Source organism: Sorex araneus, chromosome 4 (genome assembly GCF_027595985.1).
Source record: "Sorex araneus isolate mSorAra2 chromosome 4, mSorAra2.pri, whole genome shotgun sequence".
Classification (NCBI taxonomy): domain Eukaryota; kingdom Metazoa; phylum Chordata; class Mammalia; order Eulipotyphla; family Soricidae; genus Sorex; species Sorex araneus.
In genome coordinates, this window is record NC_073305.1 from 87,238,482 (window position 1) to 87,251,668 (window position 13,187).

At 37.7% G+C, this 13,187-nt stretch overlaps 1 protein-coding gene across 1 annotated transcript in view; it reads left to right on the top strand.

Moving 5' to 3' along the window:
• The window catches only part of EFHC1 (EF-hand domain containing 1), a 74,294-nt gene that overhangs the window by 24,464 nt on the left and 36,643 nt on the right, over positions 1–13,187 (top strand). Inside the window, exons 4-5 of the mRNA XM_055136003.1 lie at positions 2,443–2,592; positions 4,556–4,748. Coding sequence (XP_054991978.1) covers positions 2,443–2,592; positions 4,556–4,748 — 343 coding nt within the window. The remainder of the gene's footprint in view (positions 1–2,442; positions 2,593–4,555; positions 4,749–13,187) is intronic.

Here is a 13,187-nt window from a genome sequence, read left to right on the forward strand (position 1 = left end):
TGAGCCGGCCCTCCTAGCACCATTTATTTGGTGGTCCCTTCTCTATCTAAGCCGCCTTTTCCCCCAGCATGCAAGGCCGGCTTCTAAGCTGTGGAGTAATCCTCCTGGTTTTTATCTCTACTATTCTTGGGTGTTAGTCTCCCATTCTGTTACTTTATATTTCACAAATGAGTGTAATCTTTCTATGTCTGTCCCTCTCTTTCTGACTTATTTCACTTAACATGATACTTTTCATATTGATCCACCTATATGCAAATTTCATGACTTCATCTTTTCTAACAGCTGCATAGTATTCCATTGTGTAGATGTACCAAAGTTTCTTTAACCAGTCATCTGTTCTTGGGCACTTGGGTTTTTTCCAGATTCTGGCTATTGTAAACAGTACTGCAATGAACATATAAGTGCAGATGTTATTTCTACTATACTTTTTTGCATATCCGGATATATTCTCAGAAACGGTATTGCTGGGTCAAATGGGAGCTCAATTTCTAATTTTTTGAGAAACATCCATACTGTTTTCCAAAAGGACTGAACCAGTCGGCATTCCCAGCTGGTGTTTCTCTTCACCCTCAACTTTGCCAAAGATGTCAAGTCCTAAGAATGAGGAGGCAGTGGCACCCCCAGATCTAAAAGGGATCTCACAGGCAGTGTCCACAGGTTGCCCAGTGACCCACGTACCTCCCCTTAGTGTGGGGTCTCTTGCTGGGCTGCATCCCTGAGACTGAATGTATGTGGTGCATGTGTGCCCCAGGCACTTCTATGGAGCACATATAAACAGATTCTGGTTCTTCTGAGACCCCCAACCTGCGTCTTGTTTTCCAGTCGGGGGGAAGTTTTCCCGTTGTCTCCTTTTACCCTCAAAAACATTTTCTCTCCTACTGGACCACTTTAGAATAATCTCTTCTAAGAACTTAAGCTTTTCTAAGAGAGGGAAGAACAATCCATTTCAGAAATCTCTAGATACTTCCCAAATCCCTAAAGTAAGGACAGAAAAGGACCTGATTATCTGCTGAAGCAACAAAAAGGAATAAGACACCTGTTAAATGTCTCATTGAGTAATCCTGCTACACTAATAGCTATCTCAAGGAAGAGCAGGCTTTTATTGTTAGTCATTAACTCCACCTCAGGAGTTTTCAATGATGTGCTGATCATTTTAATATTGAAAAGATGTTCTGGACTACCTAGTGAAACTTTAATACTAAGATCACAAGCTAGCTAGCAGAGCTAATACTAGAGTCCAAATTTCTTGTTCTGCATTCTGTATATTTTCTATTGAATTTTCCAAAAGCATAACATAAAGTACCTTATAGAAACCCAGATTTTAGGGTTAATTATCATTACATAATATAAATAGACCCCTTGAGATTGTTATTTCTTTCTGATGATCCAAAAAAAAATACTTTCCTATGGTGCTATAAAGAAGAAATTTCAACTTAAGTGATATGACTCTAAAAATAAAATTATACTTATTTGTATTTAGAAAAACTTGAGATTATATCAAGTTCAGATGATTTAACTTTTCTCCCTTTTCTTTTCTTTCCCCTCTTTTTTGTGGTGAGATCACATCACTTATTTGCCCTTCTTGTAGCCTGGAGAGATAGTACAGCCGGTAGGGCATTTGCCTTTCATGACCTGGGTTCAATTCCTGGCATCCTATGTCATCCCCCCAAGCAACACCCAGAGTAATTTCTTAGTGCAGAGCCAGGAGTAACCCCTGAGCATTGTCGGGTATGACCCAGGAAGCCAATAAATAAATAAAATAATTTGTCCTTTCAAATTTGCTAAAATCTTTTTTTTTAATCTAACAGTGGAAAAAAGAAAACAAAAACAAAAAAGTAACAGTGGAGAAGAATTAATCAGTATTTAAGGTTAAATAAATATCAGAAATTTGATACCAGCTTGATTTTGCCTTTGTGCTGTTAGCTGTCATACCTGATTTTTTTTTTTTTTTTGCCTTTTGGATCATACCCAGCAATGCACAGGGGTTACTCCTGGCTCTGCACTCAGGAATTACCCCTGGCGGTGCTCAGGATACCATATGGGATGCTGGGATTCGAACCCGGGTCGGCCGTGTGCAAGGCAAATGCCCTACCCGCTGTGCTATTTCTCCAGCCCCAGCTGTCATACCTGATTTTAAGTCACATGTTGAAATCATCGTTTCTGTCTAGGAGTGCGAATCTAAACAACCCTAAATCGACTATTTTTAATTCCCCTGATTAAACTCCATTGGTTTGCATTCATATTGCATATCATTTTACAATGTGGAATAATGAAGATAATTATTAATTATTACTGGCATTATAGAGTTGGGTTAGTTAGACCATCAAGCTATAAACTAATTGTTAATTTGGACAATGACAGAGAAATTATGACATTTATTTTTGTACCAGAAATTTGATAACATTAAGTTCAAGATGAAAATTTAATTTTTGAATTACTTAGGTATTTTTGGAAAGTCAAGGAATTGAATTAAATTCACCAGAGACTATGGTTCTCGATCCTTACACTGAACTCCGCAAACAGCCAATTCGTAAGTATGTCACACCAACAGACTTCGATCCACTCAAGCAGTTTCTCACCTTTGATAAACAAGTAAGTGGCCCAGGAACCGCAGAAGTTTACTGAGTTTCCATATGTGGCACGTTTTAAGTAACAAGCTAATTTGATAGAAGTATATATTGAAGCATAACATGTTTTGATAATTTATAGTGTTATTGTTCTGATTTTGTCTAGCATTAGAGGTATAGCAATGCCTGAATTTAATATTAGAGATCCAAAGAAGATGGTGGAAAGTCTTGAATTCTGCCAAGGTTTGTGTGTGTGTGTGTGTGTTTCCAGGGATCAAATTCATATGTGCAAGACATGCTTTGGCACTGCACCCCATCCCTGACACCAAAGCCAATTAAGTATTAAAACAATTTCTGAGTTCCATTTGCTTTATTCCTGACTCTCTGAAGTTGCTCTTAGCAGTGTTCAGGGGACCATGTAGTATGGTGTGGGGGACTGAACCAGTCCCAGGCATAGAAGGCAAGTGCCTTAATCTCTATCTCCATATTACTCTGCAGTGCCCTCATTTTATTTATTTATTTTTATTTATTTGATCACCATGAGATAGACCCTTAAAGCCGTTTATGATTGGGGTTCAGTCATACAGCATTCCAAAACCCATCCCTCTACCAGTGTATTTCCTAGCACCAGTGTCCCCAGGTTCCTTCCCATCCCCCTCCATCCCCCACTTCCTGCCTGCCTCTATGGCAGGCAGGCGCTTTTCTTCTTCTTCTTCTCTCTCTCTCTCTCTCTCTCTCTCTCTCTCACACATGCTTTCCCTCTTTCTTTCTGTCTCCCCCCTCTCTCTTTCTCTCTCTCTCATGCTCTCTCTTGTGCTTTCTCTCTCTCTGTCTCTCTGTCTCCCTCCTCTTTCTCTCTCTCTCTCTCTCTCTCTCTCTCTCTCGTGCTTTCTCTCTGTCTCCCCCCACTGTCTCTCTTTCTCTCGTGCTCTCTCTTGTGCTTTCTCTCTCTGTCTCCCCCCTCTTTCTCTCTCTCGTGCTTTATCTCTCTTTCTCTCTGTCTCCCTCCTCTTCCTTCCTTTCTTTCTTCCTTCCTTTCTTTCTTCCTTCCTTCCTTCCTTCCTTTCTTTCTTTCTTTCTTTCTTTCTTTCTTTCTTTCTTTCTTTCTTTCTTTCTTTCTTTCTTTCTTTCTTTCTTTCTTTCTTTCTTTCTCTCTCTCTCTCTCTCTCTCTCCTTTTTGGCCTGATTTTAAAAAGCTGACAGCTTCTTTTCCCACGTATATGTTAATCTCATGAAATTCTTTGGGAAGCCTCAAATGAATTATTGGGAAATTTCAAAGTTACTGTATACATGTAAGTTTCTAACACTAAAATATTTATTTCATAGTAATCCTGTTGCAGATTACGTTCTTACTCAATTTTATGTGAAGGTATGAGTACAGGATGTTCTGGATATTTTCCAATTGTGTTAGAAACTTTCCTATCCTCTCCCTGTGGACTGGTTTATAGAGACAAATCTGCATCTCTTCCTTTTTGTATTAAGGGAAAAGAGATACAAGAGCTCATCCACATGGTTGCTTTGCTGTTCTTTTTCTAAGGACATTCTTTTTATACATCATTTATTAGTTGTATTGTTGACTGTCACTAAAAGAAATGTGTTGATGGAGCTAAAAATGACTAATGAAAAATTCTTTTGGACTTTGTATAAACTGTGTAACTTTATTAATACATAAAATCCACTAAATAAAGGACTCAATGCTCCTTTAATTTAGCTTCTCTTTCACTGACTAATATTTTGGATCAGAGTGACTATTTCCTCAGCACAAACTTATAAGCATATTAATAAATACTTTCCAGTTGTTGACAACTGGACATCTGCTGTATAATTTCAGATGTTTTTGTATCTTTGGTGAAGATTTTTCTCTAAGTGAGGTTACTTCATTGACTTTTGAGCTTATCTATTCATTATTGTCTAACATATAACTGCCAGACTTAGTGAAGTTGAACTCTGTACTTGAATTCTTGAGTCACTCTTTTAATTTCTCAAAGGTTCTTCGATTCTATGCCATCTGGGATGACACAGACAGCATGTTTGGTGAATGTCGGAACTACATCATCCATTACTATCTCATGGATGATACAGTGGATATTCGAGAGGTCCATGAGCGGAATGATGGACGAGATCCCTTCCCCCTCCTGATGAACCGCCAGCGTATCCCCAAGACTTTAGTGGATAATGGAAGTATGTTTGAGTCAGTCCCTTTTCTGTTATTTGGGGCCTTTTTTTTTTTTTGCACTGCCAAACCATTATTCAGTGTGGTCATTCTCCTTACACTCAGGACACTTCTGCTGTTTTCTCCAAAAATGGTTCTTAAAAAATGGTGTTTTCATTACTTCCTTCTTTTACTTGCCACTCAATCCAGGCCTGCCACTGAAATACTGAAATGGTGAGGTGGAGATGACTGATACCCAGCTCAAGGAAAGAAAACCAAACAACAATGAGAGATTCATTTAAAGTACAGAGGAAGGAACTAGAGCAATAATACAGTATGTAGGGCACTCACCTTGTATAAGGCGGACCTGGGGTCAATCTCCAACACCTTATATGACTCCCCAAACCCACCAGGAGTGAACTCTGAGTGCAAAGCCAGGAGTAACCTTTGAGTATTGCCGAGTATGACCCAAAATAAAACAAAAGGATGGAGGAGGGAAGGCTTTGAACTGAAGCAATTAAAAATTTTTATTTATTTTGTGGAGCTGGGAATTGAACCCAAAGCAAGGATTGAACCCATACATGCAAGGCAAGTGCTCAACCATTGTGTGCCAGTACCATCCCAATGGAGTGAAGCAATTCAAGTATCAGTTTTTAAATGCATTTCTGAAGCAAGCAAGTCAAAGATACAGTTTACCCTTTCCTTATGTGCTTTCCTTACTTTGCATCTCACCTCAAATACTTCCTAATAAGGAAGTTTCTATCTGGGATGACTTGAGAATGGAAAAGAATATTCATGATTCATAGAGGTGGAGCCCCATTGTGTCAGCCCCCTGCTCTTTCTTTTTGGTGAAAAATAACCTGATGGCCTGGAGAGTGAGACTGCAATAAAATGCAATGAATTCCTGACTTCTATCAATATTTCTCTGGGAAATATTTCTCAGCTTGCTTTAGTTATCAGTTGTTCCAGTATTTTCTCTTATAAAAATATCACATTGCTCATATACAGTGACAGCTTTTAAGTTTGGGTGGCTGACAGAACTCTACATAATTTCACTGATTTTTTTCTTTTTACTGTGTATTTTGGAACTTTGGCAGTGAGAAATTCAAGGAATTAAGCAAGAGGCATGTGTAAGAATTAATAAGCAAACTGAGATTAGAGGTTAGAAACAAATAGTCTGAAGCTAATTCATCTTGCCCACACGGACTGCTTGACTTGCACAGTGTTTTTTAAAAACACATTGTTATTTAGGGTAAAGAGGTGGAGATTGTCATCAGTGGAAATGGATTTTAAAAAAGGGTTAAAACATATCTTAAAGATGTTTAATAGAAACAATAAACAAAATGTACAAGAAGGCTAATGGGTGCATCTTTCAAACAGATGTGTGGAAAATAGGAAATGAATAAGATGTGTAATGTAATAACATTTAAAGTAAGATACATGAAAAATAGTGTATTAAACGCACAATTAAAATGCTGCACATTTGAATGGTTGTATCTGAGGGTGAGGAAGAATGAGATTGCAAAAGGGGGAGCAAACATTTTAAAAGAGAAAGTTATCTTCTAAATAAATTATTTTAGGATTAGAATAATTGCTAATACAGATTGCATTCTCAGGTAATAGCAACTGGATCTGTGCCTTCTCTAGAGCAGAGTATCTGGCTGGTGCCTAACATATTTTTATGTTCAGCTTCCAATAGAATTCTCTTAGGCTTCCAAAACACTGGAACTAATGTACTAATTTTGGCTTTGTGAGACTTAAATGAGCCTGAAATTCCTGCCATTTGAAGCTAATAAACAGTATATTTTCAGTAGATAAAAAGGAAGAATGGAACTGTATTCAGGGTGGCATTTAAATGGTATGACTAAAACTGAGTCTTAAAAGCTCAGATTCCCTGTTTGTCTGTGCCATATCAATATGACCCATCTTTAAATTTTTCAAAATGTGGGGCTGGAGTGATAGCACGGTGGGTAGGGCATTTGCCTTACATGTGGCCGAGCCAGGTTCAATTTCCAGCATCCCATATGGTCCCCCAAGCACCACCAGGGGTAATTCCTGAGTGCATGAGCTAGGAGTAACCCCTGTGCATTGCCGGGTGTGACCCAAAAAGTAAAAAAAAAAAAAAAAAAAAAACCAAAATTTTTCGAAATGTAACCATCATTTTGTATTACTTCCCAAATTAAAAACATTTTTATTAGAGGCATATGATGAAGAGAGAGTCTGGTCACATATGTAGGGTTCTATTAGTAGGTAAAAGCATCACTGTTTGTAAAAGTTATTGTTAATGATACATCAGAGGGGGCCAAAGAGAGTACAGCAGGTTGGGTACTTGCCTTGCATGTGGCCAACCCAGAGTTTAATTCTTGGCACCCCAGATGGTCCCCTAAGCACTGCCAGGAGTGAGTCTTAAGTGCAGAGCCAAAAGTAACACCTGAGCATTGCTGGGTACAGTCCCGAAACCATTTTTTAAAATGTATCAGAAGGACAAAAAAAAAAAAGGTGAAGTTCCCATCAGCTAAATAATTCCTTTGACTAGAACCATGGAATTAAATAGGTGGCATTTATTGAATAATGATCTTATTCAAAAGATTTAACTCAAAAATGTTAACTATCTTCTCTGGTAACTGGATGATGTAAAGGATAAAAATGAAAAATGGAACTCCCAGTCCTGGAATCACCGCCTGCAGTCACTTATAGTAACTGGGGATACAAGGTATATAAATACACGACGCTGTTAAACAATAATACAAGTTTACCAAGATTATTCAGTTATGCAGTTGGTTATATCATGTAGACAGAATTCAGAAGAGATGTGAGCTAGAACGACTTAAAAAGGGCTTTGTGGAATTGCTGGCATTAAAAGCAGAATGAAAACAAAAAAGATAAAGGGGAAGAGCGTTTTATAGAGAACAAGAGCAAGGGTTCAGAAATAGGCTCAAGTATGGTATGGTTTGGGACTCTTTAAGAAACTGAGTAGGTAGTAAGTTTGTGTTATAATAGGAAATTATGGTACTGTCTTTCAAAAGTCCTCCTTTTTAGGGCCTTTTTAAGGCATTAGAATGAGTTGAAATTATATTTTTATGATGAATGGAGTTAAAACATTAGGAATCTAAACACTTTTTGTCTGTTGAAGGTAATTACTGGCTTCAAATATTTGGTGAGTAATGATAAGGGAAATGATATTTGTTTCACCAAAAATCAGTTGAACCCAAACCCAAGATATTAACTTCTGAAAGGTAGTTAGTTGTCCTTTAGACTTGCTTCATACTTTGATTTCATTTTTTTCTACATTGAAACATGTATCAAAAATATCAAAATGGGGGCTGGAGCGATAGCACAGCGGGTAGGGCGTTTGCCTTGCACATGGCTGACCCGGGTTTGATTCCCAGCATCTTATATGGTCCCCCGAGTAATATGGTCCCAGGAGTAATTCCTGAGTGCATGAGCCAGGAGTAACCCCTGTGAAACGGCAGGTGTGTCCCAAAAAGAAAAAAAAAAAGGTACACTCTAAATATGTATCTACACTTATCAAAATGATACACAAAATGATGCCTTCATTAAGATAGGATAGTGGGGCAGAAGAAGGAAATAGGAAATATGGTTGGAAGTGGGCAATGAATCAGAAAATGGTTGAGAGTATACTCTATACCAAAACATTGGTATAGAGTATACTTCTAATAGAAAACAATTCTAAAAGATCTGAAATATTAGAAGTGATGAATAAAGAAAATTTTAAACTGTGGGTAAATTAAATTGGTGATATAAACTTAGTCATGTTGTGTTTGTGGGAGTTAAAAATATTAAAGTAGAATTAAATATAAGGCAGTAATGACATAAGAGGAGTGGTGGTGAGATTAAAAACTAACTCAGGGGCTGCAGTGATAGCACAGCGGGTAGGGCATTTGCTGTCGACCCAGGTTTGATTCCCAGCATCCTATATGGTCCCCCGAGCACCACCAGGGGTAATTACTGAGTGCAGAGCCAGGAGTGACCCCTGTGCATCACCCATGTGACCAAATAAGCACAATAATAATAATAAAACAATAACGGCTGTAACAATGGGTAGGGTGCTTGCCTTGCATGCAGTCAAACCCAGTTTGATCCCCAACATCCCATAGTGCCCTCTGTACACAGCCAGGAGTAATTCCTGAGTGAAGAGCCAGGAATAACCCCTGAGCAGCACTGGATATGGCCCAAAAAAAGAAAATAAATAATAAGTGAAAAAAATTTTGTAAGTAGGGATATGGCTCAGTAACAGACCATAAGCTTTGTATGTGTGAGGTCTTGTGTTCAATCTCCAGCACAGCAAAACAAAAATCAAACAAATCCTAAATTTTGCGAATATTGTTTTCATGATGATGACAGTGATGATGATGATGATGGGTCGTACCAGGCTTGAATTCAGGGTCTCATACATGCAAGACAAGTGCTTTACTGCTGAGCTATATCCCCACCTTTAAGTATTATTTTAATAAACATGCATGAGGTTTAGGGATCTTTTATCCAAAGAATGGATAAAATAAAAAAGATCTTTTATCCAAAGAATGGATAAAATAAAAAAAGTGCACAGGAAATGACAGAAGAAACAGATAAGACTATATTAGTTTAATTTAGAACAGATAAGTATTGAAATGAAAAACATTATTACAAATAAAAAGATCATCATACAGACAATAGTTGTATTTACTACAAATGTGTAACAATTCTCAGGTCAAACGCAGTTCAGTTTGAATGGCTTCAGTTTTGTATAAAGCATCTATACCACTTATGCCACTAGGGTGGAGAAATTTATAAAAATAGGGACCGAGAGAGAGAGTATAGGAATTTGAGGCATGTGCCTTGCATCCAGTGGACCTCAGTTCAATCTCTGGATTGCAGTCTCCTGAGCATCTACAAGTACCGCATGGAGTGGTCAAGTCATTCCTGGCTCTGCAGGGCCTGAGTAGCACCTCATCCTCAGCCCTCATAGCCGCGTCTAGCTGACCTAGAATTGCACAGTTGGGTCTCCTGAGCACCTCTGGGAGCTCCCCGCAAAAACTTGGGAGTTATTAAAACAGTCCTTTCAATAATCATGTTTAGGATATAAATGATAAAAGCTGATTTGTCTTTTGGGGGGAGAGGAGCAGCATTGTGTGTGTGAGAGAGAGAGAGACAGACAGACAGACAGACTGGGATTAAATCCACAGCCCACTGTCCACTGTACAACAAGCTCTGGTCACTGATCCTTTCCCTAGCCCTAAAAACACTTATTTTTAAAATGGGTTCTTTTGCACAAATATGCCAAAGAATTTTACAATGTTGCCAGCATTTTGGATGCATTTGTGGACCATAAGTCAGCACACTCCTTTGCACAGGTCCTGTGATGGCAGAACCTCTCATCTTTATTATTAACTGTGAGCCTACATTATCTTCAGTATAAGTAAAAACACCGGTTTTTTTTCTGCAGTACTGTTTTCAATGTTGAATCACCACTGCTGAGATCAACTAGATGTATGTGAACTATGCTCTGGTTTGCCCCTTTTTGTTTTGATTTGGATTTGAGGGTGAGAAGATGGGAAACACCCCATGGTATTGAGGGGCTATGACTGTGCTCAGGAGTGAAACCCCTGGCACACTTGAAGAACCATATGTGGTGCCCAGGATTTGAATTGGAATCATCCACCTGCAAGATGAGTGCCTTAACCCTATCTATACAGCCATGATTTCCCCTTTCTTTACTGTGACTATCATCGTGTCATCCATACCCACAGCAGAGTATTCAGTTGTCCCTTGATCCCTTTCACAGAGAGGATGGACAGTTTGTCTCCTATGAATTGGCAATTCCTGCAAAAGACACAAGGGAATTCAGAAATTTGCACTAGAGCACCTGTCTCCTCCTCACTTTGACATCTTGAAAACTAGGAAAGACAGGAAAAACTGATAGACCTTAACATATTTTAAATATTAACCATTATATATATGCATACATACCATATTTTCTGGTAGCAAGACAATGTGTAAAGAAATCACTTGAAATTTAACCAAAAATTTATATATTTGGAAATTAAGAAAAACAGCTTAAAATAATGTATGAGTACCAGGAAGTGCTTTCAGAAAATACTTACTACTAATTGGTAGCAAAATTACCCTAAAACTCTAGGCACAACTAAAGTGGCATTTGCTTTAATGTTTGTTTAAGCTTAGTTTATTTAAAAAAAAAACTAAAAAATTCCGTGCATATTCTTTAAAATATTAGAAAAGGGATGACATATTAACTTAGAGAAATTAAGAGGAAGGAATTACTAAAATAACAGGATGAAAACAATTAAATTGAAAACAAGTAAAAGGAAGGTTTTTCAAGTCAAAAGTAGTTTCTTTATAAGGATGAATAAAATGACAGGCCACTGACAAAATTTATCAAGGAGAAAGAGTAGGTGCACAAACAGTATTAAAAATGGAGGAGGAGATATGCTTAAAAATAAATGGGGATTAAGAAGAAAGTAAGAAAATACTATTGGAGCCGGGTAGATAGTGCTGTGGGTAAGACCTTGCCTTGTACATTGCTAAATGGGATTTGATCCCCAGCACCCCATATGGTCCCCTGATCCCTGCCAGGAGTGAGCCCTGAGCACCACTAGGTGTGACCCAAAGCAAACAAACAAAAACCCAAGTGAATATTTCTAACAACATATTAATGCATTTATAGAACTAGGTAGAATGAGCCAATTTTTAGGAAAAAAGTGGCCTAAGGAGAAATGAAAACCAAACTAAATATTAATCATAATTTTTTTTTTAAAGTTTAAAAATTCCCCACTAAGAAAACATGAAGTGTAGGTAACATGTTCAGATGACTTTTGGCAAACATTTAAAGACTAGATCATTCCAAATTTAACACACACAGAAAAAGAAACTTCATTAATTTGTTTAAAAAGAAAAACCAGTTACGGTGAAGAGATAGAACATTATATGACTGAAATTCAATCATGAACAACTTTGTGACTGAATCTCACTGTGATTCAATAAAAATAATAATAAAATAAATTTTCAAAAGACCAATAAACAGGACTGTGAGATGGCTTGATTATAGAGCATAGGCTTCATCTTTGTGAAGCCCTGGGTTCAATCCTGGGAGATGCACACACACACAAAAAACACCATGTAAAGGAACTTATCAGTCCTATTCATGAACATATGTCCAAAACCTAAGCAAAATGCCAGTTAAAGAAATTTAGCGGTATATGAAAAAGTTAATAATTAAGCAAACAAAGTGGATGTTTGGATATTGTTTTCCATACCAGATCTTCTAGAATATTTATTTTAGAAAAAAAGTTGTTTTTTTTTTAAAAAAAGTTTTCTGAGAGAAACTCACAGAATTATAAGATTATGTGTTTCTCATAGTCCTTTGCTCCCTGGGTAACTCAGAGGAATCTCACAGAGCTGGGCTTAGACCCTGGGAAAAGATGCTGAATTATATGTCTTTTAAATTGTTATTTGGAAATGGTTGGAAGTGAAGATGCTTGCCTTGCAGGTGGCCACCCCTGGTTTAATCCCCAGCACTACATATAGTCCCCAAACATTGCTAGGGTTGGTTCCTGAACACCAAATGTGGCCCCCCAACAAAAAGAAGTGATTTGGGAAAAAAAAAACTGCCCATCTTTCAAGAACTGGGGTCAAGCATTTTTTGTTTGTTGTAGTAGAACGTTAACTTCCTGGCTAATTTTTGGGGTATTCAGGAGCCACATATGGTGATGTTCAGGGGTTACTTCTGGCCCTGTTGTAAGGAATCTCACTTCTGGAGGCGAGGAGGGACCATATAGGATTCCAGGGATCAAATCCAGGTCAACTGTGTGCAAGACAAGTGCCCTACCCACTCTATTATCTGTCTGACCCTCATTCTTTGCTCTTTTTTAACCTTAGTAATTATCTGTTATGAAAATACCAGGCCAACTCTCAGACTTGCTATGATCAGAGTTTTGGGCCTAGTTTTGTGTTTATAGTTATATAATGTGTACTATATCAGAATAGACAAAATTTCATGGTTTCCAGGGAAGCCATGCTGTTGGGACTCAGTCTTAAACAAACCCACTCATAATTCTCATAAAATAGTGGTAAAATTGAATTTATTCCACAAATGTAAGTTGATTCTACACTTAAAAATCTGTTGGTTTCCCCCATGAACAAATTACTATAATCATCTCATTGGCAAGTTCATCACCCTGCCTAGAACTTGGTTAGACTGCCCTTAATACCAGTGAGCAGAAGTGAAACAATAATTATTTGTATAATTGCTTAATATCTGTTGACCCAAGCAGAATATTTTCTATATAATGACAAATAGTGTATCTATATTGTTGACCGTTGTAACTTTGTGTTTAGCAGTGTACCTAGTGCAATGATACATGGGTTCGCTAATAATTTGTTGGATGAATGCATAAATGGGTAGAAAGTTGAATTCAGTGGTTCCTCTTAGGTGTAATGATCTGTTAAGG